Source organism: Alosa alosa, chromosome 21 (genome assembly GCF_017589495.1).
Source record: "Alosa alosa isolate M-15738 ecotype Scorff River chromosome 21, AALO_Geno_1.1, whole genome shotgun sequence".
NCBI classification, from domain to species: Eukaryota; Metazoa; Chordata; class Actinopteri; order Clupeiformes; family Clupeidae; genus Alosa; species Alosa alosa.
The window spans coordinates 4370661-4396821 of record NC_063209.1 but is presented as its reverse complement, the minus strand read 5'-3'; the positions used below and the strand labels follow the sequence as shown (position 1 = coordinate 4396821).

Here is a 26161-nt window from a genome sequence, read left to right as displayed (position 1 = left end):
TGGGTAATGGATTTGGGGATTTTCCCTGTTTTTTACCTCTCTTTATTTTTGGCTGCAGGGGGGATCTGTGCTGGAGTTCACCTGCTGGCTCCAGGCTAAGCTATTGCAGCACGAGGACACAGGTGCTGTAAGGTCATTATGCTCTGCTGTTGGCTCTCAGATGACACTGCTTCAGAAAAACGGGATGTGTGAGTCACTCCATAGAAGAACCTATTCTATAGGGAACCAATGAAGCACCATTCTATTGAGAACCAATTTAGTTCTGTATGGAAGGCTATATCAACCCTCATTCTTTACTCTTATGTTGGTTTTCTCTTTCATGCTCTTTCTCTCTCTCTCTTTTTCTTTCACACTCTTTCTCTCCTTTGTTTAAGGTCATTGACGTATCCTTCCTGTAGAGTTATCTTACATGCTGGCTCTGTATCATGCAGATAAATCATGAATGACCGAACAGCAATTGAGCAACCTACTGAATGGCTATTTTTAGAATTTTACAATTAGATTATTTCTATCAGATATTTACTGATCTCGATCATGGCTCCAGCAGGTTCCAAACATTACAGCAAGCTACAGACATATTCAATATGCTGGCATATCAGAGATTAAACTATTCACTGTGCCCGGCAGAATGAACGCATAGGGTGAGGGGGATGATACTGACAACAATAATTAACCAACTGTTAGACAATTTCTTTATATTTTGTATTTTTATTTTCAGCACACACAAGTACAAAATGTAATTTAAAAAAACACTTTTCTTAAAAAAAAGGTAACATATGTTGTAGTGATGAATTCTGTTGTGGTAAACAGGGAATGTGTGAATGATTTGTGACGTGTGTCTGAGTGGTTACTGAGATAATGGCAGTGTCTGAAATAATAAGTAACGTACAAAAACGAGGCCTCACCCTAATAACACACATTGATGTCCACTGAAGTGATGGCATAACTTTAAATGGCCAGGCTTCTTTATGACGCCCGGGCTAAGTACCTCACGTTTTGATTTATGAATGAGTAGGTGAAGTTTGTCACTGAGAGGAGCCTATAGAGCATCCCTAGTACAGCATGTTGCTTGCAAATCCAGAAATTTCTCTACAAAATTAAAATATTTAGCATTTTCCTTGACTGGCTGCTTAATTGCATTTCCCTGCTAGCACTGAATTGAAATGCTTCAAAATAGCAACAAATACTAACTCAGGTCAAATAGTCATAAATATTGTGAGCCAGGCTTTGGAGTTTTGATTCAGAGTTGACATTGTCTTTCTACAGTACCATGCAAAAGTTTTAGGCATTTGTGAAAAAAATGTGAGGATGTTTTCAAAATAATGAGATGAATAGTTTTCACTTTACATATAAAGTCATACAAAGTAAACAAAAGAATCATTGTTTGGTGCAACCTGCCTTTGTCTTCAAAACAGCATCAATTCACCAATAGGTACAGTTCTTCAGATACTTTTAAGGTACTTCTCTGAGAACTTCACAGTTCTTTGGTGGATTTAGACTGTCTTATGTGTTCTTATGTGTTCTGTATCATCACGTAATCCCAGTTCACACTGTATTCTGAGCTGAAGACCCTTAGGTTTTCAAACTGCAATGTGGTTTGTACATTTTGTAACAACACATACATGTTTCCCTGGAAAACTTTAAAATATGATATTTCCAATTGAAACATTAATGCTAATAAAGATAACATACAAGTGTCAAAGACAAAGAAATGTTTTGTGAAACAACTATGGTGCCTAAAACGTTTGCACAGAACTGTACGTCCATATGTTTTTGTAGCCGTCAAATAAAGAAATAACAATAAACAATCTAAAAATGAAAAGAAGACAAAAGGGCAGGTTGTAGAATCGCTGGCACCAAACAACGTACACTTGCCCACCTGCTCTTTGAAGGCACTTTGTAGGTGGTAGAGGGGACAGATGGAGTTCAGGTTAAAACAGCATCATACAGCAGTTATCATAGTGCAGTTGGTCACATTGGCCTCAGCTAACCTCACCTGGCACAATGGACCCGAGGAGGTGTTTAGCAGTGTTACCATTTCACAAAAACACTGCTTGATGATGGTGCAGTTGGAATAATGGATTGTTCGCCACCGTTTTTGCTAATATGGGACTTTTTGGCCATGTCAAGTGAGAGGAAGAGCTGCAAAGGATTCTACAAATATGTAAACGAGTTTAGCTTGCCTTCCTCCTCCTCCACCTTTCTCTTTCTCTTGTGCTTATGTCCTCTCTCTCTCTCTCATTCTATCTCTCTCTCTCCTTTCTCTCTCCCCCTCTGTATCTCTCTCTCTGTCTGTGTACTTAGAAAGCATGTGGTCCCACATAGATGGACAGGCGGAGGGCAGAGCTGCTCTGGTAGCTCATGACGTGGTTCACTGACACCATCTCCAGGTCCAGCACGTACTCCTTGGGTCCAGTCACGGCTCGGGCCAGCACCAGCATGGCGCTGATGTTATTGATTTGCTGTGGTGAGGACAAGGGAGATCAAAGACACAGATAAACATCAGTTGAGTCTGTGAAGTGTCACCTTTGCTTCACCTGTCTGCTGATCCACACGACTTCCATCTAAATGTGAAACAGGTCCTTAGGACAAGAGACGCCTTTAATCTCTCAACCTCATAACCAAGTGTCAGTGCTGTGTCATACGTAGCCTCCACACATGTATAAGGAAAACATGGAATTCATATATAAATATGTATAAGAAATGAAGATGTGCATGCTCCAATTGTTCTATCAATATAGAAGTAGTGAATTATTCAGAAGTTACAGAGCAGTCAAATCTGAGACTGACCCACACATGACTCACTCATGATCAGGTCACCCATCTTTAGACATCCATCACACATTATGCTATAGGCCTACTGGCTAGAAATGTCTGAAGAAAACTCTGATTGCTTATTCTTACTCGGATGTAGAAGTCTCCGTTCTCATCACCGGAGCGGATGCGGAAGGAGTTGTTGGCTCCGGGGTAGACGCTGGTGGCGTGGATCTGGAAGATGTCGGAGGGGACGGAGCGCTCGGACGTGATGCTCATGTAGCGGTGCACGATGAAGTAGGGCAGCTCCCGGCAGGCCGGCTTAGTTACCGGACACATGCAGCGGCTGAGAAAACACACGGCCACAGGGAGGCTCACCACTGATTACACACACACACACACACACTCAGCAAAATACTGTCCCTGTCAGGTTCTATTTACTTCTTCTTCTCCCTCTCTCTTTCTCTCTCCCTCTCTCTCTCATACACACACACACACACACACACACAAGTTTCACTTTCTGACTAGAGAATTTAGGAAGTAAAGTGCTGAAATGCCTAGTCAGCCGCTCACACATTATCCCATTCCACATGTCAGATTCTCTCCGTCTCCTCTCCTGACGCTAAGTCATTAAGGTCGTTAAGCAGTCATGGCTAATTGAGCCTTCAGGAGGCCTCATCGCTCAGGGAGGCATCTGGCCACTAGGGGGCACTGATGTAGCAGGGGAGAGATGTCCACACCAGATGTCTCCCTGTCTCTGCTGTTATACACCAGACTGGACATCTTTTTATTTCAAACAGGTCTGACTGCTCAGAAGACATGCTGTAGTATGCTTACAAAAAGCAGCCCGAAGAAGTGACCCTAGTCAGACAGGCCACACCTGCTATCAATTAGGAGCCTGGAGGAGGTATGTTAATGACACTGGATGCTCTCCAGCGGCAGAGATGATCAAATTTGGACTGAGGCATGGAAACAAAATAATCACAGCAATCTCTGATATAATGTGAGAGGCAACAGAAACATAGTTGCCTAATGGATAAAAGATGTCGTGGCTGTACACAAGCAATGGGAATGTGATGTGAGAAAGAGTGTGTGTGCGGAAGAGTGTGTGTGCGTGTGTGTGAGTGAGAGAGAGAGAGAGAGAGAGTATGTGTGTGTGTGTTTGTATGCAGGAGATTACGTTTAGAGTGCATACTCACTTGTCTGACACCTGCACATAGGGTTCAATGCAGGGGTTGGTTTCGACACACTTGTAACCTCCATGAATGTTGATGCAGTTCTGCCCGTCTGTGCACTGGTGTGCACCCGTTTCACACTCATTCACATCTGAAGACACGGAAAGGGACAGAAAGCACACAAATGGGCGAATGAAACAGGAATATTATCACACTTCACCATGGTTCTTTCTGCACTCATCCGATATTGAGAACATCTGAACAGGCAGAGTGAGATCAGTGACCCCCCACTACCCCACAGCTGCCTCTGTGAAACTTTTCAACTCTTCTCGGAGGATTGCGGGACTTTACAGTCGATCCTCTTCTTCAGGGACTATGGGATTCACAGTCTGTCCTTTATTGATTGAGTCTTTGTGAGAGAGAGGAGGAGTGGAGGCCTGGGGGGGGGAAAGGGGGGGGGGGAAGTTGCTCACCTTGGCAGAGCCGTGTGCCCAGGAGCTGATAGCCTTCTGGACAAACACAGGAGAACTTCCCTGGCTCATTCACACACTGGTACTGACACAGAAAACTGGAGTAGCTGCATTCATCAATGTCTGTCAATAAAAGATAGGGTGAAGGGAGAGAGATTGAGTGAATATAAGTGTGTGTGTGTGTGTGTGTGACACCTTGGCAAATAGGACGCAGTGACATGTCAAACCCTTGGCTTCTTCACAGTTTCATTATTAGCACACTTCGGTTGCCATGACACATATCACTGGGGGGTTGGGTGGTGTTATTTGCTGATTCTATATAACAATACAACTATATGAGAGGCAGTTTGGAAAGAGGTTTCATGTCTAATGTTGAGATTCACATCCGGTTTTTGTATGTGTTTTACAGTGTGTGTGTGTGTGTCCGTGTCCGTGTGTATGTTTGTGTCCGTGTATGTGTGTGTCTATTTGTGTATGTTTACCGTTGCAGGCGTAGCCGTCTCCTGCCAGCTCATAGCCCTGGTCACAGCGGCAGAGGAAGGTCCCGTATGTGTTATAGCAGCGGTGCTGACAGGGGGCGCCCATGCCACACTCATCCACATCTGGAAGTGCAGAGCAGAGCAGAGCACACGTGGAGTCAGCCCTCCTCATAACCAGGATTGCATCACTCACTCACTCACTCACTCACACACACACACACACACACACACACTCATTCACACACTCATTCACACACTCTCACTGACACCAGCCCAAGCGAGTAAGCATGGCATTATGTGAAGGTTAGGGAGCACGAGCAGATGGGAGCAGCACACATCCAAATTAGTCATCCCCAAAAGGAACTGCTTTTGCTACTCGGCTGGACAAAAAAACACAGATGTGTAGGATGGCATTGTGCAATAAGTGTGTGGGCTCACCCTCTGAAAGGGCAAGTCTGACAATCTCTTTGTGTGTGTGTGTGTGTGTGTGTGTGTGTGTGTGTGTGTGTGTGTGTACATAACTTTGATCTTGTATGTGAGTGTCTAATTTGATTCCATTTTGTTTTGCTGAGAATGTGAGTGTGTTTACCAGTATTCCCTTTTTGTTTTGTCTACATGTCTACACATCTCTCACACGGCACACACACCTATGTTTATTTGTGTTCATACATGCCTACTTTGCCGTCTTGTTTGTGTGCTTGTGAAGGCATGTAGATTAGAATCCTTGCGTGTGTGGTATGTGTCTGTGTGTATGGGGTACTTAAGTGTGTGCGTATGTGTGTGCTTGCGTGTGTGCGTATGTGTGTGCTTGCGTGTGTGTGCGCGCAAATGTGTGTGTACGTATGCGGTATGTGTCTGTGTGTGTGTGTTTGCGCGTGTGTGCATTTTGTGTGCGTGTGGTTGTGGGATGGGCAGTGACTCAGGCTGGCGCGGTAAGTGTGGGAGGAGGCCGCCTGCTCACCGATGCAGGAGCGGTTGTTGCCAGCCAGCTGGAAGCCCGGCTCACACTGGCACGAGAAGGAGCCGGGGACGTTGACACAGCGGTGCTGACAGTACCGGTACCGACACTCATCAATATCTACAGAGAGGAAATCACAGACAATCAGAGAGTGCGGGCCACCATAAAGCCTACAGATAAGTTGTTTGGAAGACAATGGTGTATTTTGACAAGTTTAAGTTATTCCATTTTTGTGAAAGTTCCTTGGAGAGAGAGAGAAATGGAGTCTGAAAAAGCAATACTGCCAAAACAGTATAACGTCTCAATCACAGAAGGAACCTCTGAGTGCCTTACATCTTCCTGCTGTGGAATTCAATGTGAACGTAATAGCAGCTGTAGTCTGACATCAGAGTGATTTGTGTTTCCAGATTAATGAGTCATTAGTTCACGTTAACAGGAAACTGTAATTCTGCATGTACGTGGTAATTCTGGTACGTATGATAGTACATGCATACCATATGATAGTACATGCATACCAGAAGGTGATGGAGATTTTACAATATCATCCAATGAGACACAGTTGACATTTGACACATGAAAGACCGTTTCTCACCGATGCACTCCGTGCCCACTTTGCGGTACCCATCTGGGCACTGGCAGTTGAAGCTGCCCTGTGTGTTGATGCACTCCTGACTGGGCTGGCAGTCGTCTTCGTCCCTCGCACACTCATCTATGTCTGTTATGAGACAAAACACAAGACACAGTCATACTCGTGCAACATTTAAATCATACCAAATGCACATGTATGAATGAATTAATGAATCACATCAGCGCTACACTACAATAAAACATGTCTGACGTATTACTTAAGGCATTCATATTGTATGATCACCTGAGGTTTTGCCAACAGTTGGTCTAATATGAAAAGCGCATTCTTCAGCTAAGATAAATAGACAGAGGCTTACTGGCACCGGCATGCCCACACATACTGGAGATGGTGAGACAATGCACAGCACTGACGGGGACTGGTCATGGAGGCCAGTGAACCAGCTTATCCGTCCTGTCAGAGGGTCATCTCATTAAGCTGGTACTCTACTGAGTACCGGGGACAGCTGAGAATCCCAGGCAGATGTATCTGTGGGCTCTGTGTCCAACCAACCCCCGACCACCAACCCCCACCCCACGCCACACACACACACACACACACACACACACACACACACACACACCCCTGTGCCAGATCACCGATGAGGCTCACACCAGCAGATTGTAGCCACAAAACTCCAGACACGGCTGTGCCCTTTGGCCTAGATGGCAACAGCTGTCTCCACCGGAAACGTCTGCATTCCTCTACCCCCTGCAGGCACACTGGCACTCCCACACAAACGTTTTCACACCAGCACCACACACAGTTGTTCCCAGGGCCACACCTGTCCTGTCTCACTCACTCCTGCCTCATTCCCATCCGCCTCTTCCTCATCATACCCATCCTCTTACCCCTTGGCTATGTGTGTGTGTGTGTGTGTGTGTCTGTGTATGCGTACGCACGTGCGTACATGCATGTGTGTGTGTGTGTGTGTGCGCGCGCGCATGTGTGTGTGTCTGTGTCTATGTGTCTGAGCGTGTCTCTGTATACGTATGTGTGTATGTATGGTTTGTACGTATGCTGTTTCTGCCAGTCTATCCATCCATCTACAGTATAATTGACCCCTCTACACACACGTGTCCATCGGTCACTCCGAGCTCACCTACGCAGCTGTCTCCCTGCGGCTCGTACCCCATGGGGCACTGGTTGAAGGGCTCAGGGTTGGCCGGCCCAGGGAGGCTCGGGGCAGGAGGGTCCGGCGCAGGGATGACGGAGGCAGAGCGGGGCAGGCACAGGTAGCCCCCGTAATGGTTAAAGCACTTCATCTCTCCTTTACAGGCGTCAGGGATGCTCTCACACTCATTGATGTCTGGTGGAGAAACAGACAGACACAGACCGAGAGAGAGAGAGAGTTTTTATTATTTTTATGTTATATTTGTGTATGAACTGTATGGAAATGTTTTTGCGTATCAGTGAAAAACAAAGCTCTCATGCCAGTAAAGCTCACTAGATGAAATGTGAACTGAACATAATTGAAATAAAATGATTTGCAATACTGTCTAAATAGTCAAAACAGGGATTTTAGAGGAAGGACACAGAGCAAGTCTGACAAGCATTGCACAATAACAGCACTCATATTGTTGGGTTCTAGAAGACACACCTTTGCAGTGTTGTGTCCGCGGGTCCCACTGGTAGCCATCTGTGCATTCCTGTGGAGGGGAAGAGAGCAGAACCATCAGTGAACCCCGGCCGGCCGGCGCCCAGCAAAGCCACAAGGTAAAGGGCCTAAATTACCCAAACGCCATTCAGCCATGTCATCTGATGACAAAGACACAGTCATGGCCGCTGGACAGAGTAGAATTTAATGAAACGGCTCAGATGGAACCAATTAAACATGAATCAAATGCAATCATATCACATCGTATTAATGAGCACATCTCCATTTTAACTGACAACTCATTACATTTAGCCTGCATGTATATGGAGACAAAGTAGACACTGAACAAATTCAGAGAAAATGTGAAAAGGAGAAAGGCAGAAGAGTTAAAGACAGTCATTGACAACTTAATCTGCTTCATATGTCTGCCTATCTTTAATTGTAACCTTATGAGCGCATATAACCACTATAATAGATTCCATCCATTTTGATCAATCTTGTTTGTATCTTTGAATGTTTATGCTATTTATTGCTGCATATCAATGTATATATGCTAATGTATTTCACTCTGATGAGTGTAGTATTTCATATGTTCACTCTGCTCTTCTCCGCTCCTTTCCCTTCAGACCCCCAAGCCCTGCCCCCACCCTCACTCTCTCCCTAGCCAGCTGGCCCTGAGTAGATGGGTCCTCCTCCTTTTAAAGAAGGCTATAGCTTGACCCCATCATCTCAGTGTTTGCTCTCAGGGTCTCAGGCTTTGGGCCCTGTACGCATCTTCGGACCATTGGTGCTATTATGCGTGAACAAATCGAATTGAATTGAATTGAATCAAAAAGACAGGGGCAGAGAACAAGGGACAAAGGGCCACAATAATACCATTTGGCTCAAATATGACAGAGAGAGGGAGACAGAGAGTGAGAGAGAGAGGTGGCCATACCGTGTAGGTGTCACTTTCTGAGGGTGGCTGTGAAATCGCGCTGGGGACAAGAAGAGACACACACGCACACACACACAGCAGGGACACGCAGGCGGGCGACGCCATGCTCACACACTGGCAGAGCTGTCGGACTCGACGGCGAACAAGCAGGAGGGCAAACGGGGAGACAAACACTATCTCACACACACACACACACACACAAACACACGCAAACACAGGCACAGAACAAGGAGCAGGAGCCTTCGGTGTGAACAAGGGGAACCGTTCACCCTCACAGCAGCAGCACAACGGAATCTGCAGAGAAAAAAAGGATAGAGAGAGAGACAGCGGAAGAAGAGAGGGAAGGAGAGAAGGAGACAGGGGAAAGAGAGAGGGCATGGGAGCGTAGGTTTATTTGCTGGAACATCAGTGCTGACAGTGGCTGTTATACACACATACCTTTCTGTCTGTGAGGCAACGATCCATTCAGCCTCCTTTAACTGTTTTTAGGAGTCGGACAAAGGAGGCAGTGGATTGTGAAAGGACTGTGAGACTGCTATGCTCTGTTGACTCAGATGGACTGGAACAGCCAGCGGTCCCAACACATGTCTGCTTTTACAGTGTGGATGCCTGACTCCCTCTACTGGTTAAGTTTAGACCACACACTTTACAATGGTGGTAAAAGCTCAAGGTAGATGAAGCTCTCCTGTTTAACATACCATTTGACATCGTCAGTGACTCACTTTTGGTCTTAAATGTGGAACATTAAGTCATAAAAGAGTTAACATATGGTAACTGTTAACTCTAAATAAGGGTGACGTTCAACAGCATGATAGAGACATTCAGGAAAGTTAAAGGGTCACTATTTAAATGGCTCCTCAGACGTTCTACTGGTCAGGCAGTTTCCTGTGCTTGGTTCTGCTTAGTCCTCTCTATTTCTAGGGAACACAAACTCGGTGGAGTCCCCACACTCAGACAAAGCCCCCTTCTCATCGGCGCCTGTTCAGGTGAGGAGAAAATGTGTTCCATTCGCCAAATCAAATACTATTCAAACATTTTATAATTTTACAGTCAACATGAAAAGCTGCAAGTTTAACACTCTCGTCCGAGCGTGTGGAAACAGACAGACATACGCGTGTGCGTACACGCAGGCATGCACGCACACACACACACAACACACACACACACACACAAACACACTCACACAGACTCACTTGAGCGTGCGCATACTCATACACACACACACAGACAGACAGACACACACACACTAACACAGACTCACTTGAGCGTGCACACACACACACACACACACACACACACTGTGTCTGTCTGTGTCCCTCAGGTAGACATGTATCACGTCCCATTCCCCCAACAGAAAGGACGTGCACTTGCACATGTGGCCAGCCAGAGAAAACAGACACGTCTCGGGACACTAAAGTAGGACTTATGTCATTGTGTCTGAGACACCAACCCACAAGGCGACGTGCACGTCCCCACGTGCCAGAGTCAGCCTCTTACATCAGCCTCCAAATGGTAATGGCCCAGTTCCCTCTCCAAACCACAGGCAAGTGTGCACAATGGACCTGAGACGGATGTGACCTTGAACACTTACTCCCTAAGCACAGTGATATAACACAGGCTCGTATGATTGGATTATTACCCTTCAGCGACTGATTTTGGATGCTATTTCCTGCTTCAAGACTCCACATGACCATATGGCACAAGAACTGAGAGAAATCAACGTGAATTGGATGTGAAGGGCAGAGCCGCAAAAATAAGTTGATTTATGTCTAAGCTTATGCTACATCCTGTGATCCTCAACAATGGGTCCTAGTCAAAAGTTTAGCCGAGGGCATTTAAAATAGCTTAGTCCTGCGCATTGCTACCAAAATGTACTTGATGGACAGTCTTACGCTGCCTTACACCATTGTGATTCATAAAAAGAGAATGCCCCACCTTTACGAGGCATACAGTATGCTCTAACTCACACGTACGCGGAGACTCCTAATAAAAGCTTGCTTATTGGTTCACACCTGTCGGACCACCACAGGAGCACAAACACCCAGGGGCATCTGCCCGTGTCCACCAGTGACCAGGATCCTTAAGAAAACACTCACAAACACCCAGCCTCCTGCCCCAATGAAAAACAAACGCTGCGGACAGCTGACAGACACTGCGTCACTGGCTCGCACAGCGGAGGGGCCCCTGTGGCATGAGCGCGGGCACAGGGCCCCGGGCGGTGGCGGCGCCCGCCCCGATGGAATGCCCGCGGCGGCGAGGATGTGGCCGACACTTCCCTCCCAGGTCACGACGGACACGGACCATGTTTTCATTCCCAGAGTATCACATTCCCGGGAAAACCCCCGTCAAGAAAAAAAACCCCAAAAAAAACGAGAGGGCAGGTTGCGGCCAGTCCGATGGCCAGGCCCTTGCGTGGCCCTAGAGCGAGGCTGCCACTCATGGCCGACGTCCACACACACCGGGAGCGCGGCCAGTGTGGCGCCCTCAGGGCGCTGTGGCCGGCGCGAGGCTGCTTCCCTGTTTACTCTGTCATGGTCCACGGACCTGCATTTTTAAAACCCAGCGAACGGGTCATAATTTAGTTCTTTTCCAAAGGGCATGGTTTTCTCCAGTCACTTCACATCAACTGCATTGTGCTGGCTTGTGTAATTTTGTTTCGTGTCAGCAGCATTTTCCCTCTGCTGTCTGCGGTGCCACCCTCCACCTTTGGCATATGGAGTTTTCAGTCCCAAAGGCTCATTTAAGCTGTCACTCATAACTCTAAGGACAGCACTGTTTGGTCTATGGCATCAAATTTGCTTGCTCTGGGTTTGGCAACGAAGACCTGGGTTTTTTAACACAAAGACCTTTACACACAAAACAATTTCAATCAAGTTAGTCACCACAGATGGAGAAAAAAACATTACTTTTCTCTGTAAATTTGATGTATTTTCCAATTTTAGGCCTTAATGACTGACCTTTAGGGGTAGCAAGTGGCAAAGCCACGAGCAGGGAAGTGCCAATACTCTATTTCACACAGACACAAAAACACACACACACACTGACTCACACATACATGCACACACACACACACACACACACATACACACACACCCCCAGTGCCATGTTCTGTAATATATCCCCGTGGCTCTATCAGGCATGAAGTTGCTGATATGACCCATGACTGAAACGATCCCAGATTGCTGAATCATTCGTTTCAGCCAGCGCAAACCCCCCGTGGAGCCAAACCAGCCACTCATGAATCAAGACCCACCAGAGCCTCAGGGCCCGTGCATACCAGCATGTACAGTATGTGGCCCAAATCAATTACATGCTCCAGGGACAGAAAGCTACAGTGCTTCAGATTATTGAAAGTATTCGAAAAAGATCTGGCACTGCTTTAGAGGGGGGCAGCTCTGGCTGTGAGGACCAGCCTGAGGACTTGGCACTGAAAGCACCTTGTCACCCTTCCCTGCCTCTACCTGAATGCTCTAGTCACAGAGCCACCATATAAATGGCCAATAAGTTCAATTCAAGTCATTATTAAAACACATAAACAAAATGATGAAATAGTGGTCTAAGGCGCACAGAGGAGGTCTTTGTGCTTACAGTGAGAGTAGCTGTGTTCGGCTATGATGTCATAAGTGTAGTAATAGCGCTTGTGAGCGTATGCGCACGAGGGGGAGGAGGCAATTATTGTTAATGGCACCTGTTTCGTTCCCCAAACCCTGCTTTCTCCATATCCCCTTTGAGTAACTGTCACAATGCATCATTTAGCCCAGTCCCTGTGCAATAGTGATTCCTAAAACCTCATTTCTGCATAAAAGTTGTGAAATCCTTGCTGGAAATGTTGTGCAATGTTTTTTTTTTTTGTGCAACATTGTTCATGGAGTCATGGTCTGTAATCATGCCACATACAGTAGATGTTGCGTAATGAGTAGATGCCCACAAACCCATACTGGAAACTGTTTTAAAACAAACGCAAAAGGGATTGGTGTCGAGTTACTATGCGTGGGTCTGCTTGTGAGAGACAGACTTACTATGAGCTGTTTAGCAATCTGGCTGCCTGGCTGCCCCCCTAAGCTTGTGTAGCCGTGGAAGTTTGGAAGGCAGCAATGGTGTAAGTAGGACGTGTGCAGAGGAGTCAGTCAGTACAGTTCACTCCTCAAGTTCACTCTTCACTCTCTCTCTTTCTCTCTTTCTCACACACACACACATACTTCTTGGTGGAGAGTCTTGGTGGTGACAACATAATTCATTAGCACACTTTTAAGAAACCTGGAACTGTCTCTTTCACACTGTCTGTCAGCACACCAAGTCAAACACACTGCCACACAACAGCTCACCAAGTCAAACACACTGTCTCACAACAGCTCACCAAGTCAAATACACTGTCTCACAACAGCTCACCAACTCAAACACACTGTCTCACAACAGCTCACCAACTCAAACACACTGTCTCACAACAGCTCACCAACTGAAACACACTGTCAGGGAAAAAGTCATGTACAGGCACTTATACACTTTTCAGTTGTCATTAGACACTCTCTCTCTCTGAAACACACACACACACACACACACACAGACACAGACACAGACAGGCACACAGTCACATTGGAATCTTTCATACTCACAGGCCAGCACTCCTCAGCTCCTCTGCGATCTCTTTTTTTCCCGGCTGTCTGTCCTACTCTTCACAGACTTCTCTCTCTCTGCTCTCTTCCGGTGGTGCGGCAGGTCGGCCCTCTGAGTGGGTCTGCCTATGTGCGTCGCAGAGTGTGTGTGTGTATGTGTGTGTGAGAGAGAGAGAGAGAGAGAGTGCAAGTGTGTGAGTGGCTACTTTCTCTGCGGCTGGTTGGAGTGGCCCTGGTCGTCCTCTCTTCCTCCTCCTGCTTCTTCGGCCCTGAGAGAGTGAGTGGGATAAAAACCGACAGCTGGAGTCTTGAATGTATGCAGAGGAGGGAGAGAGAGAGAGAAAGAAAGAGAGGAAGAGAGGGACAGCCCATTCCACCACCCCCGTCTTCTCCATCCAGCCCCCTGCACTGCCATCCTCCACCCACTAGACCCCCCCTCGACAACCCCCCCCCCCCCACACACACACCCCTTACTCTGACCCCACAGGATGCAAATTCCTGGTCTGTGGCCCAAATTCCAAAATTCCAAATCTGTCCCGATTCGCAGGCAACAACTCACACACAGATTCACGCACACCAGCACTACTCACAAACACGAGCCGTGGCCACATGGTACACCTGGTTTCATTTAAACGAACCCCCCACAGCTTGCTAAAAAAAAAATGGCTTTTTCCCCTCCCCACCTCAGCTCACCCCCCTATCTGACTGTTTGTACCTCTCCATCTCACACACACACACTCTTTCTCCTTCTCACACACACTCTCTCTCCATCTCACACACACTCTCTCCTTCTCATTTTGAAGCAGACTCGCACTTGCTCTCTCACTCCTTTTCATTCGGACATGCCCGGATATTTATAGCTTGGGAGAGAAGCTCAAGGAATGTGGACAAAAATTAGAGACTGAAGGAGAGCAGACGTTAGAGACACACGTACACTTGGAAAAGCAGTTTGCTTTTTTGCCATCTAAATATTTAAACTGGAGCTCCTTCCTTGATGATAGAAGGGAGGAAAGTATTTAGATATGACACAGTGGAAAGAGCCTCTCTCACAATAATTGTGCTTATTTCTGCGCTTCTGATAGGATGGAGAGTGTGCAGACGTACCTCGCCAGAAGGAATCAACTGTTTCACTAAACTCTGCAACAGCATAATTTAGGGAAAATTTGATAGCACTTAAAAATTAAATCCTTAAGCAAATCTATTATGCATGTCACACTGTTACTGTACATGATGGATGTATGATGGACTCACATAGTTACTACCGATTTGTTAATAAAGCAGTAGTAGACCTTGGGAGCAGCTTATAAAATATCACTCATGGTGTTGTTCACATTGCATTGTGAACCAACTATTCTTGGAATCTGTTAGCACATTCTTCCTGACAAATTATCCTGATATATGAATCCAAAATAAGGCATTATATTGCTTTTCATTTCAAAACTAATTACTGTAATTTGTTTCCAGCGGTTTGACACACATATATGCACAGCTTTTGCCACACAGATAGGCAGCACATCAATTGGACTCTAAGAGCTGACAGCTGTCATTACAAGAGTGCCATGTCTGTCAGAACACACACACACTGTCCCCCATGGCTTTAACAAATTGTGCCCCCCTACTGCTAACCCAGCCCCCAGTAAACACACGGTCTCTCACACAACCACACACACACTGGCACACACACCTACATAACTGCTTGGTACATCCTAGCTCCTTTCAAGTAGAACCATCCCCAAATGAGACCATTTCATCCATGAATGCCATGAGGTTTACATGCTCATCGCGTCAGTCCCATATGTTTGCAAACGGTTTATTTATAGCTGCGGTTTGTTTGACTGAGTTGAATGAGGCGTATTTGGTTACAGCTAGCTGGCTGTGAAGCATTCCCTCCTCACAGATGTTCACACCTACTAGGGCTGAGACCTACCAGCAATTTAATGGTCACTTCCTAAGGGCAGTTGATCTATGACACTTCATGACACTAAGTCGCTATGCGGCGTCAAACGTCATAATTCAATAAAAAGTTTACAAAATAATATTTTTTGTGGTTCAATTCATCACTTAGAGAATTTGTCAATTAGTCTCTGAATCAGAGAGTGTAGGACATCAAGGGGTTTCACAAGATTTAGTTGTTGGTCTGATTCTTTCATGAAAATGTAAAGAAAATATTTTCACAAAATACATGACCAAAGTGTCAAGTCTTCTTATTAATAGTTATGATTTACCCAAAAATGTATTTCAAACTTGCTTTGTATTTGTAACTAACACTGTATGTCAAGTGCTGTCTTCTCCCTTAAAAAGATAGCACTAAAAAGCATACACACACATAATTGGCAATAGGTGATAAGTGAGTCATGAGAAACCCTTCATAAACAGAAACAGAATACAAACTGTACAAAACGTATAGACTTTATTTACAAGCATACAAACAGTGGAAGAAAACTGTGGAAGAAAAGGTGAGAACTGAGCATGAGGACAGTACACACGAATGGAGAGCAAAGAAAAAAAAAACAGAAGGACAGCTGGCAAAGGAATCCATGAGAACAGGGATTAGAGAAGAGAAATTGAGTTTGGGGTTAAGCAAGGAGAAGCAGAGGAGTGCAACTCCGGGACAGAGAGGGAGGAATTACAGTACCGAGCACAAGACAAATTGGGCACGTGCACAGGGAGACGGAGAGAGGCCAAGAAAAGTCAACAGAATTCTCAGTCGTGGTACATTCTTAAGATGCAACTTTTGATGACTCCCATGTACCTGTTCCAAACGGCCTGGTACCTGGAGAGAAAGAGAAAGAAAAACAGCATTCATTTCAGTTTGAAATCAACAGCTCATAATGTTAATGTGCTCCAAATTAACATTTAAAAAAATCTCTGAATACTGTACATTTATTTGCGTAAATCAATTTCATGTGAGGTTCTTGTTTCATAAGTGTGGGCGATGAATATGTCTTTGTTGAGTCTGTGAGTGGTGCAGAGTTTGTGTAAACAGCAAACCACATTCCAGGCAGACTGGCTGGATAAATGACTGGGCCAGAAACAAGGTTAGCATAGAGAGGGGAACATGATGTGTCACACAGTGACCTCCTCTGGTGAGAGAACACATTTCACCACTACACATAATCCCTCACACTCATACTCACACAAATACACACACACTTACAGACAGACAGACTGACTGACTGACTGACACACACACACACACACACACACACACACACAATTCCTCACACTCACAGACAGAGACAGAGATACCGCACACGAACACACACACACACACAGGTATGTGGTATACTAAGCTGGGTGTTTTGTAGGTCTCAGAGCAGATCCCTTCATTACACTTTCTTGCTGGCTTGATGCAGCGCAAGGCTGCCCAGCTCCTCCCCATCAGGGGCGTGAGTCAGTGCACTGGGTTCCTGTCAACTCTGACCACAAGCTTAACAACACGCTCACCGCAACCCACAAAGCTTTTCATATTCATATCAGCGGGAAGGACTATTTCGTGGCCCATTCCTGTATTTGTGAGAAATCACGGACATGTCACTTGAAAAATGACCAAAAGACAAACTTAAAATGTTCTGTATTTTGTGTGCCTATAACTGTGTCTGAGTTGTTGTCTACTGGTAGCCGCAATGAGAAGCCAAACACTATCTGTTACTATACTGCCAAACAGCATGGAGGCTGTTCACAAAATCACCAGAAAGAGAGTTCCCAAAACGTAAAGACTGTACTGACCTGAAAGAGTCCAGCATATGCGCGGAGTTGGTGTAGTGGGTGAGGTAGAGCGCCATATCCACAGTGGTCCATCTGTCAGATCGGCACGGCTCAATAAACTGGATAGAGACACAGAACACCCTGTCAGAACACTGGCTCCAGTGTAGGGTCCCAAAAACACCAATTGTCAAGTCTTTCAACGCCAAACCGAAGTCCATAACAAAAATATTCACCTTCTCTACCAGGTCAATGAAGAAATCTCGGACATCTTTCGTGTTAGTCAGTTTGGCAGCGATGTTGACAAGCCCTCGAGAGAGATTCTGAGGAAGAAAGGAAGTTTAGTCATTACGAATCATCAGCTACACACGCACTGCGGAGTAAGACAAATGTTGGCATTCCTCCAAGAAACCCCAATTTCACCACTTGCTACAAAACACATATCTGACATAACAGTTGGAGTGGCACAACATGAAAGCTGCTAAGAAATCACTGACTCACTTTGAAATTGGCCTCCATCTCGTTGAAAACTTTTGTTTTGCCCCGGAGAGCTGTGCACACTAGACTGGTGAGTGAGAGGCAGATAGATGGGCTTTAATTATGTGTTATCCAGACAGATCATACAGATACCCATCTCTCTCTCTCTCTCTTTCACACACGCACACGCACACGCACACACACACACACACACACACACCTCTTATGCTGGTCCAGTAAATCCTTATCAGTGATTAAAATCTTTAGGTCTTTCAGATCCTGCAGGAACTCTTTATCAAGGTCGACATCCATGTCCTCTGCCAAGTTATCTGAGACACAGAGTGAGCATTGATTAAACACTGATAGAAAAGAAAAGCTGATGATAATGACTCAGATTCTGAAGGATACTGTATATAAACAGTTTCTGTTACTGTTTCTATATGCAGAAAATCTTTACATACAAAACTATACACATTTCTATGTTTTCTGACATGCTAGTACCAACACAGCTTATGGGTCTTTGGCTGGACCAATGTCCGAGTCAACGCAATCACTTAAAATCTGCACAGGCCAAGACATGTTGTGATCACATTTTGATTTTGGTCAACATCTTGATCATTATGGTTATTCGTCTCATACATAGCTTCCCCACAACTACTTAGGAGGTCATGTTGCTGATTGGATCATAAACTGCCATAGCAACAAAGAGGAATGACCGAAAAATGTGTTGGTATTTGTGGGTCTCTGCATCAAGGGCTTGCGGTTTGTTTGATTATGTTGCTGATTGGATCATATACAGCCACAGCAACAAAGAGAAATGACCAAAGAATGTATCTGTATTTGTTAGAACCCACCATCAGTGTGGAGGGGGGGTGGGTCTAACGTTAGACACCACTGCTGAGCCTTCTGGAGGTGGCATGGGCCTAATTCAACACAGATGAAGGAAGGTGCCTGCTTGATAACCCCAGTGAAATCCTCTAGAAGGCTGTCTGTTGGTGATGTCTTTTGACCACAAAGGTTGCTTTGTGACTTGTTTTGAAAGTTGTTTTTAATGGTAAATAGACTTAATTGGCCACTGTAGGAAATCCCCTACCTCTAGCACTAAAACACCTCTCTAGTGTATATCTGAACAAGAAAGGTGCACCAACGGATTCTCACCCACAGATCCTAAAGTCCAGTTGTTGATTAGCTGACCAGCACAGAAAGCAAAGTCCTGGAAGGTCAGATAGTGCAGCTTCCTCTTCCCCGTCTCAAAGCGATTACTTGCAAAAAACACGATAGCAGCATAGTCCCTGAGAACACAACATAGGAAAATGAATGAATGAATGAATGAAAGTATGGAAACCCCAAGAATTACAGAAGAACAGGGCAGGGGATCTACTGGGTTCACATAAGCTTGTGTATTTTATAGCTGCTTTGGCATGCACATCAGCTATGGAATAATGCACACAAATTAATAAATAAATAAATATTATATTGTATTATAATTGTATGAAAATGTAGGGTGCAGATTCAATCGTGTACCGTGCTGATGTGCTCTGGTTTTGGGCTTTAACTACTGTATGTTCTATCTACTGTAGACTGGGAGAAAGTCTGTGTTCACAGTTAAGAGTGTGACTATTTTAAGAGAGAAACTCTGTAAAATGAGTCATCTTTGTGAGCAGCAAAAACAAGTGCACTCACTCCTCCACATTTTCCGCCCAGATATTTGAGTAATGCAGAGATCAAAAGGTGTTTCTGGTATTTTTGGGGTTCTTCTAGATGTGGATTTCAGAGGCTCGCCGAGCCCATCTCACCTGGCCAGCGGGTCCGAGAGCAGGAAGTGCTGCCGTATGTTCTCCACCAGAGGGCCTTTGAGCTCCTCCACCACTTTAAACACACGCTTGAAGTTATCAAACTGAAACGGAACACAAACACAAACAGTGATTAAAATGAAACAAGTCAGAAAATGGATTTTGTCCAAATAGCCTTGAGGATTTAGGATGATATCTTGCTCGAATAGCAGTAACTTGGCCTAACCTGTCGTCTGCAGCTCTTCAATGTGATGCCCGTCTTGGCGCTGATGTCATCCAGGTCCTTCTTGGTTCCTTTGGAAAGCTTTTTGCCCAGCACTTCTCTCGCAAAAGCATCATCAAAGGCATAGTACCTGAAATAAACAGTTGCCCGTAGAGCCGAAAGCCCTATGTATTCCTTACACCAATCTTGCCTGTTTCAGACACTAAAAGAATTCTGTTCTTTTTGTCATAGTCTACTTTCATTTCCTAAAAGGTAACGGCTATTTTCCCTCTGAGAATACACTGCTTCTTGTTTACTTGGTGGCTGGTATGCTAACAATGGAGCAAGAATGTGCAATCATACACAGATGAGCAAAAACATTGCGGTCACTCACTGATGAAACAATTGACATGGATTAGCTTGTAAGATCACTTGTCTAGGTCTGGGATATAGGCTATTTCACAGTAAGGGAACAGTTGGGGCAGCCGTGGCCTACTGGTTAGCACTCTGGACTTGTAACCGGAGGGTTGCCGGTTCGAGCAGCGACCAGTGGGACCGCGGCTGAAGTGCCCTTGAGCAAGGCACCTAACCCCTCACTGCTCCCCGAGCACCGCCGTTGTAGCAGGCAGCTCACTGCGCCGGGATTAGTGTGTGCTGTTTGTGTTTCACTAATTCACCGATTGGGTTAAATGCAGAGACCAAATTTCCCTCAGGGATCAAAAAAGTATTTATAAATATATTTATAAAATAAATTATCAGTCAGTTGTCATAGTCAACTTAGAGGGAGTAGGACAAATTAGCAGAGACCTGACCAAGTTCTCTGCATCAATCAACAGTAGCCCAAAGAGGCACAGACCACAAGGTAACAGGGTGTTGAGCTTCCCCTAGACTCATGCGGAGGCGGAATTAGGGTTATACTGCCTGGACTGGACTAAGAGAAGGGCTCCTGCGACACAAGTCACAGGAAATTTTTATGATGGTTATGCGAAATGTTTTGACCCACAGATGTATAGGGGTTTTGATGTTTACAAAGGAAGGGGCACCTGGTCTTGGCCAACTACATCAATATAAGGAACTTAGATAAGGAAAATCTCTATACCACTTCTAAATACAAGACAACATGTATAGTAAGTATAAGTATATGTATACTCTTTTGATCCCGTGAGGGAAATTTGGTCTCTGCATTTATCCCAATCCGTGAATCCGTGAAGCACACACTAATCCTGGCGCAGTGAGCTGCCTGCATCAACAGCGGCGTTTGGGGAGCAGTGAGGGGTTAGGTGCCTTGCTCAAGGGCACTTCAGCCGTGCCTACTGGTCAGGGTTCGAACCCTTAAAACATTATGCCATCAATAAGAATTCCAAACCTGTCGATGAGCATGGCCTGGCGATCAGGTGGAATCTGGAATAAGAGCTGATTGGCCAATTTGGCAGGGATGTGCAAAAGGCGCTCGCACATTTGGAAGGTCCTAAACTGATCCATGGTGTCACTCAGTAGTACTTCAGCACTGGCCTCGTACTCCTCCAGTACACCTCCTTCCATTCGCACCCTCACGGCATCATTCACTGTAATAGAAGGTGAGCTTTGACATATCCCAGAATCTCACGCAGTGACATGTAAAGTAGTTCTATGCATGTGTATGGTAAGTTACCTGTGTATCCATTGAGCCATAACTGATAGACCTCCTTATCCATTATAGTTGTGTTCCCAACGAATACATCGAGTTCTACAGACATCGTGGCTGTAGCTAAATCAGACAGGGACTATTGCTCGAAGGACGGGTATTAATGAAATTTATCTAAGCGTTAGTTATAGCCTAGTGGCATCAGAACCAAGCTTGTAGTAGGCTAGGACTAATGTTTGTTTGGTTGCCGGGCCCACTGTTTTTGCACAAGTTTATGGCTTCCCTACAACAAACAAGGAGCGACAAAAGACACGCGACAACGACTGACATGAAGAACTTCAGCCATCGGAAATCCAACACAGAATTATAAATTATAGTTAAAAAGGTATGTTAGCAATATAACTTGCTTACGTTCAACTAGCAAGCTAACGTTAGCTGGTATGACATCTGTTCAAAAACAAGGCATTTTAGAGCCTCGTCGAATAAAATCTACGCATACGTAATAGGTCTTCAACGAAGTAGGCTACCGCACAAATTCTATAACTACCGAGTCAATGTTCTACTACAATGTTTCGATTGATATTTTAAATAAACATGATTCCCATGTTTCCGCGTTCGACGTATTAAATGGCCATTTTTGTTGACGTCATCTCAAGTGACCTCCAAATATTTCATGCAGTTTCTTATCAACAGATTGTAAAAATGCACAGATAACTTATCACCAAACAAAAATTGAGTGTATCTTTAAGTGAATTTTGCATTCTCTTGATATCCCTTATAATGATAAAGAGTAAAAAAAAAAAATGCACAGCCTCTTATGACAGGGTGACCCCATATGTCTTTGTGTGTGTGTGTGTGTGTGTGTGTGTGTGTGTGTGTGTGTGTGTGTGTGTGTGTGTGTGTGTGTGTGTGTTTTATTTGTGTGTGAATTTCTCTTCAATCATTGCATGATGCATGAATGTCATATATTATCAAATAAGTGAGAAATGTGATAGTGTATTGCTGTACAGCTTGAGCCAATTGTTTTTGGATCACTGATGTAGATAACACTCCCTTGATTTGTACAGTCCATACAATTGTAGGCCTAAAGCTAAAATCTGCAAACAGAGTTCCATGAAGATTTCTGGTGCTATAGGCCTACATATATGTTTATGGATTTTAGCAGACGCTTTTGTCCAAAACAACTTACAAAATATCACAATACAATAGGCCTAGTTAAAAAAAAAAAATAACCTAAAAATTAACATTAAAAAGTTCATAAGACTAGGAAGAAATGAAAAAAGTAAAAATAATAATAATAATAATAATAATGTCAATAACAATCAATAATGAAAATAAACAAACAATAACTCCTACAATTGATTAAGCTGAACAGATCATCTTTAGACCCCTCTAGAAAGACCAAAAACTATCATAGGAACACTGGGTGTAACGAGGAACCAATGAGGAATTTGACCGAGCGTTTATGGCTGGTCAACACAACAGACGCTCATCAGAAGACCACAGTGGGCAGTTGGGGATGTACTGGATACAAAAATAATGGAACCTCAGTGCAGCCACTAACAAAAACATGAAACTAAGCTGCAGATTTTAGATAAAACAGTTTGAAATGCATGTTCCAAGTGCATAAAATGTAGGGCATGGTCTACTTGGCAGGTGAAGGCTAATCATGAATATTTTTTTTATTAAACCACTGCTTGTTATCTACTCTACATTTCTACCAAGTGTCCCCCCCTGGCCCTCCCCGGCCCTCTCTGTATAAGCCAACATACATATATTAAGTATAAATACTCTTTTGATCCCGTGAGGCGTGAGGGAAATTTGGTCTCTGCATTTATCCCAATCCGTGAATTAGTGAAACATACACAACACACAGTGAGGTGAAGCATACACTAATCCCGGCGCAGTGAGCTGCCTGCATCAACAGCGGCGCTCGGGGAGCAGTGAGGGGTTAGGTGGACATGACCTTGCTCAAGGGCACTTCAGCCGTGCCTACTGGTCGGGGTTCGAACCGGCAACTCTCCGGTTACAGGTCTGAAGTGCTCACCAGTAGGCCACGGCTGCCCAAGGGAGTCTGTTTTGGTTTAATTGGTGAATGTGTTAGATAGTTGTCAGCAATGTGTGCCACATGTTTGCCTTCCAGCTCAATCTATTCTATTCTATTATATTATATTATATATCTATTCATTGTTGCTACTGTATATTGTTGCTAATATATAGACCTAACAGCAGTCTGTTAGTCTGAGTGTAATGACAGAAATACATTTGAAATTTTTACCTGTATTGAACCAGGGAGGAAATCACAGATCAAGAAAGAAAGTACTGAAAGTTTGGAAACGTATCTTTTTCTGGTGCTAAACAACTGCCCTCAACTCCTTGTTGCATGCCCTATTCACTAGCTGAATTATTTTCACACAAGTTCAGATAGATAGATAGATAGATAGATAGATACTTTATTGATCCCCGAGGGGAAATTCAGGAGGGTCTCAGTAGCATACAGACATCACACACAACATGCACTTACAGCAGAAATGGTAAATATAAGTATAAGTATAAACATATAACCAAACTCCACTGTACAATAGAGACAGCAGGAGATAAGAAAAACTAACAAAACTAAATACTAAATATACTATATAAATAAATGTAAAAAATCTTGGTGATCAAGCATGAGACGCTTGTAGTGACAGGGCCTGTAGTTATGTGTGCATGGTGAGGTGCTTAAGAGAGTGAGTGTCATGGTGAAGGTGCAAAAAGTAGTCCAACAGTAGTCCTTTACTTATGTGTGAATGGTAAGGTGCTCAAGAGAGTGAGTGTCATGGTGAAGGTGCAAAAAGTAGTCCAACATTAGTCCAACAGTGCAACAGTGCAATAATAAGGTCTAGAGACCAGCATAAATAATATGGACGAATCGGAGAGTAAAGTATAATGTAGACAAGGTAATATAAAAAACTATGTCAGTGCAAGAACAGGTTGAGGTAATAGGGTTACAGCCATTCAGTATTGTAGCAGAAGCCATTGATCATGTGTGCATCGCATTATTTCAACTGCTTAGCCATCCTTTTGTTGTAAGTCACTATTTTGTGTAATTTAATTTGCCACAGTGACAGATCCATTGCAAATCTGCTTTTTTCAAATCATGTCATTCTTACTGTATTTTGTACAGTACTTAACCCTTAAAGGTGTAGGTTTTTGAACATTGTAAGTTCCGCAACAATTGAAGGTTCTAAAATTCTATGTTGAATTCAATGAACCCAGATATTCTTTAGAATGTTCATTTCTCAACATTCCCGTCACACCGGTGTGACGGTACTCCTTTAAGGGTTAATTGACTCAAATTCCTTTCTTACCTCTTGGCTCTACCATTGCATCTTTTACATCTCTCTCTCTTTCTTTCTTTCTTTCTTTCTTTCTTTCTCTCTCTCTCTGTCACACACACATGCATATGAATGTGCATGCATTGAACACATGAATATTTCTTGTGTTACAATATAAACATGGACAAGACTGCCAAACAGCATGTACTGCCACAAGCACATACTGTAAAGTGCTTCAAACTATTCAGTCTCTATACATAGTAGGCTCTCAACCAGCCTACTTTTACATCCTTTTATTTGAAAGCCCACCTCTCTAGGTAAATTATTGATGAATCATTTTTTAACATAGGAACATATCACCAGTAAATCATTTATAACACCAAGAGAACAATGTGCTCTGCTGTTCTGTCATGTTCTCTGGCTCGGATCTAATACCCCTGGACAGCTGGAAGACCAGCAGTGTAACCCAAAACATCCAACAGCTTGAGTTCCTGAGAAGATCACTGTGGTTGTTGCCAGGATTTTTCTGTCACCAAAGTCAACTACTTGCCACATGACTAACATTTCACAGTGAATTACTACAAAAACTACATCTAAACACGAAATGATTTCAGCTTGATTTAATCTGTGTTTGCCAAGCATGTCCCCACTGTAGTTAAATGAGGCTCCGTCTCTCTGCTTAATGAGAAGTTGCCTGAATGCACCAACAGCCATTGCAATAACATCAACAGCAGACTTCTTACATCCGGTTAGCCACAAAGCATCTGCTTGTATAAGCTGTGTGCTGACAAATGAATAAGGAATATATTACAGATAATCTTCATTCGAATAGCATTTGGCATGAATAAACAGCACCCCAGTTACTGGAGGCTTGGGTATGTGAAAATATTTTAAGTACATGGACAAAAATAAAATCGGGCATCAGTCACCGTTCATTAATATTGTATGTGCCCTTCAGTCTCTCAAACAGCCCATGGCCAGTCTGCTTTGAACTGCTGGCTGTTTTTAAAAACAGAAGTGACTCACAACAAAAACATGCAGGGAAGAAAATCAAAAATGAACATGAATTGAAACAACACTGTGAGAACATTCAGACAGCACTGAGGCTGTTTCCGTGTTAGACTGAAGAAAGCAAAGATTCAGTCATCCTCCTATCCTTATGATCATACAATGGCCCAAATCATCTGATATCATGTGTATCCAAACAGATGTTTCCATTACTTTAAGACTGTTTTATCATTCCATATATATGTGTGGCTGAATTGATTTACATTTGTGCAAAAAAAGTATTTTTTTTAAAGCACCAGTCAGCTCTGATAAGTTGTGTTACTGCAATTCCCCCCTAGTTCCCTGAGGAGATTAACCACTATAAATCCTCCCAAATCCCTCTCTATACCCTCCCTGTCTCTTTACTCTCTCTCTCTCTCTTTCTCTC

General features: G+C 44.2%; 2 protein-coding genes across 2 annotated transcripts; both read right to left on the bottom strand.

The window, feature by feature from the left end:
• Positions 1 to 688: 688 nt before the first annotated feature.
• On the bottom strand, positions 689 to 13916 carry efemp2a (EGF containing fibulin extracellular matrix protein 2a). The gene is made up of 11 exons (XM_048232283.1): positions 13609 to 13916; positions 8996 to 9289; positions 8062 to 8110; positions 7564 to 7770; positions 6429 to 6551; positions 5840 to 5956; positions 4882 to 5001; positions 4403 to 4522; positions 3954 to 4080; positions 2905 to 3100; positions 689 to 2462 (listed from the first exon to the last, which is right to left on the bottom strand). The coding sequence occupies exons 2-11, from the start codon at positions 9098 to 9100 to the stop codon at positions 2301 to 2303; spliced, it is 1326 nt and encodes a 441-aa protein (XP_048088240.1). The 5' UTR covers positions 9101 to 9289; positions 13609 to 13916; the 3' UTR covers positions 689 to 2300.
• Positions 13917 to 15999: 2083 nt separating this feature from the next.
• Positions 16000 to 22071, bottom strand: fibpa (fibroblast growth factor (acidic) intracellular binding protein a). Its single transcript, XM_048232255.1, has 10 exons — positions 21437 to 22071; positions 21152 to 21350; positions 19810 to 19936; positions 19587 to 19687; positions 18949 to 19082; positions 18011 to 18119; positions 17815 to 17878; positions 17550 to 17636; positions 17338 to 17435; positions 16000 to 16381 (listed from the first exon to the last, which is right to left on the bottom strand). The coding sequence occupies exons 1-10, from the start codon at positions 21519 to 21521 to the stop codon at positions 16312 to 16314; spliced, it is 1074 nt and encodes a 357-aa protein (XP_048088212.1). The 5' UTR covers positions 21522 to 22071; the 3' UTR covers positions 16000 to 16311.
• Positions 22072 to 26161: the final 4090 nt, after the last annotated feature.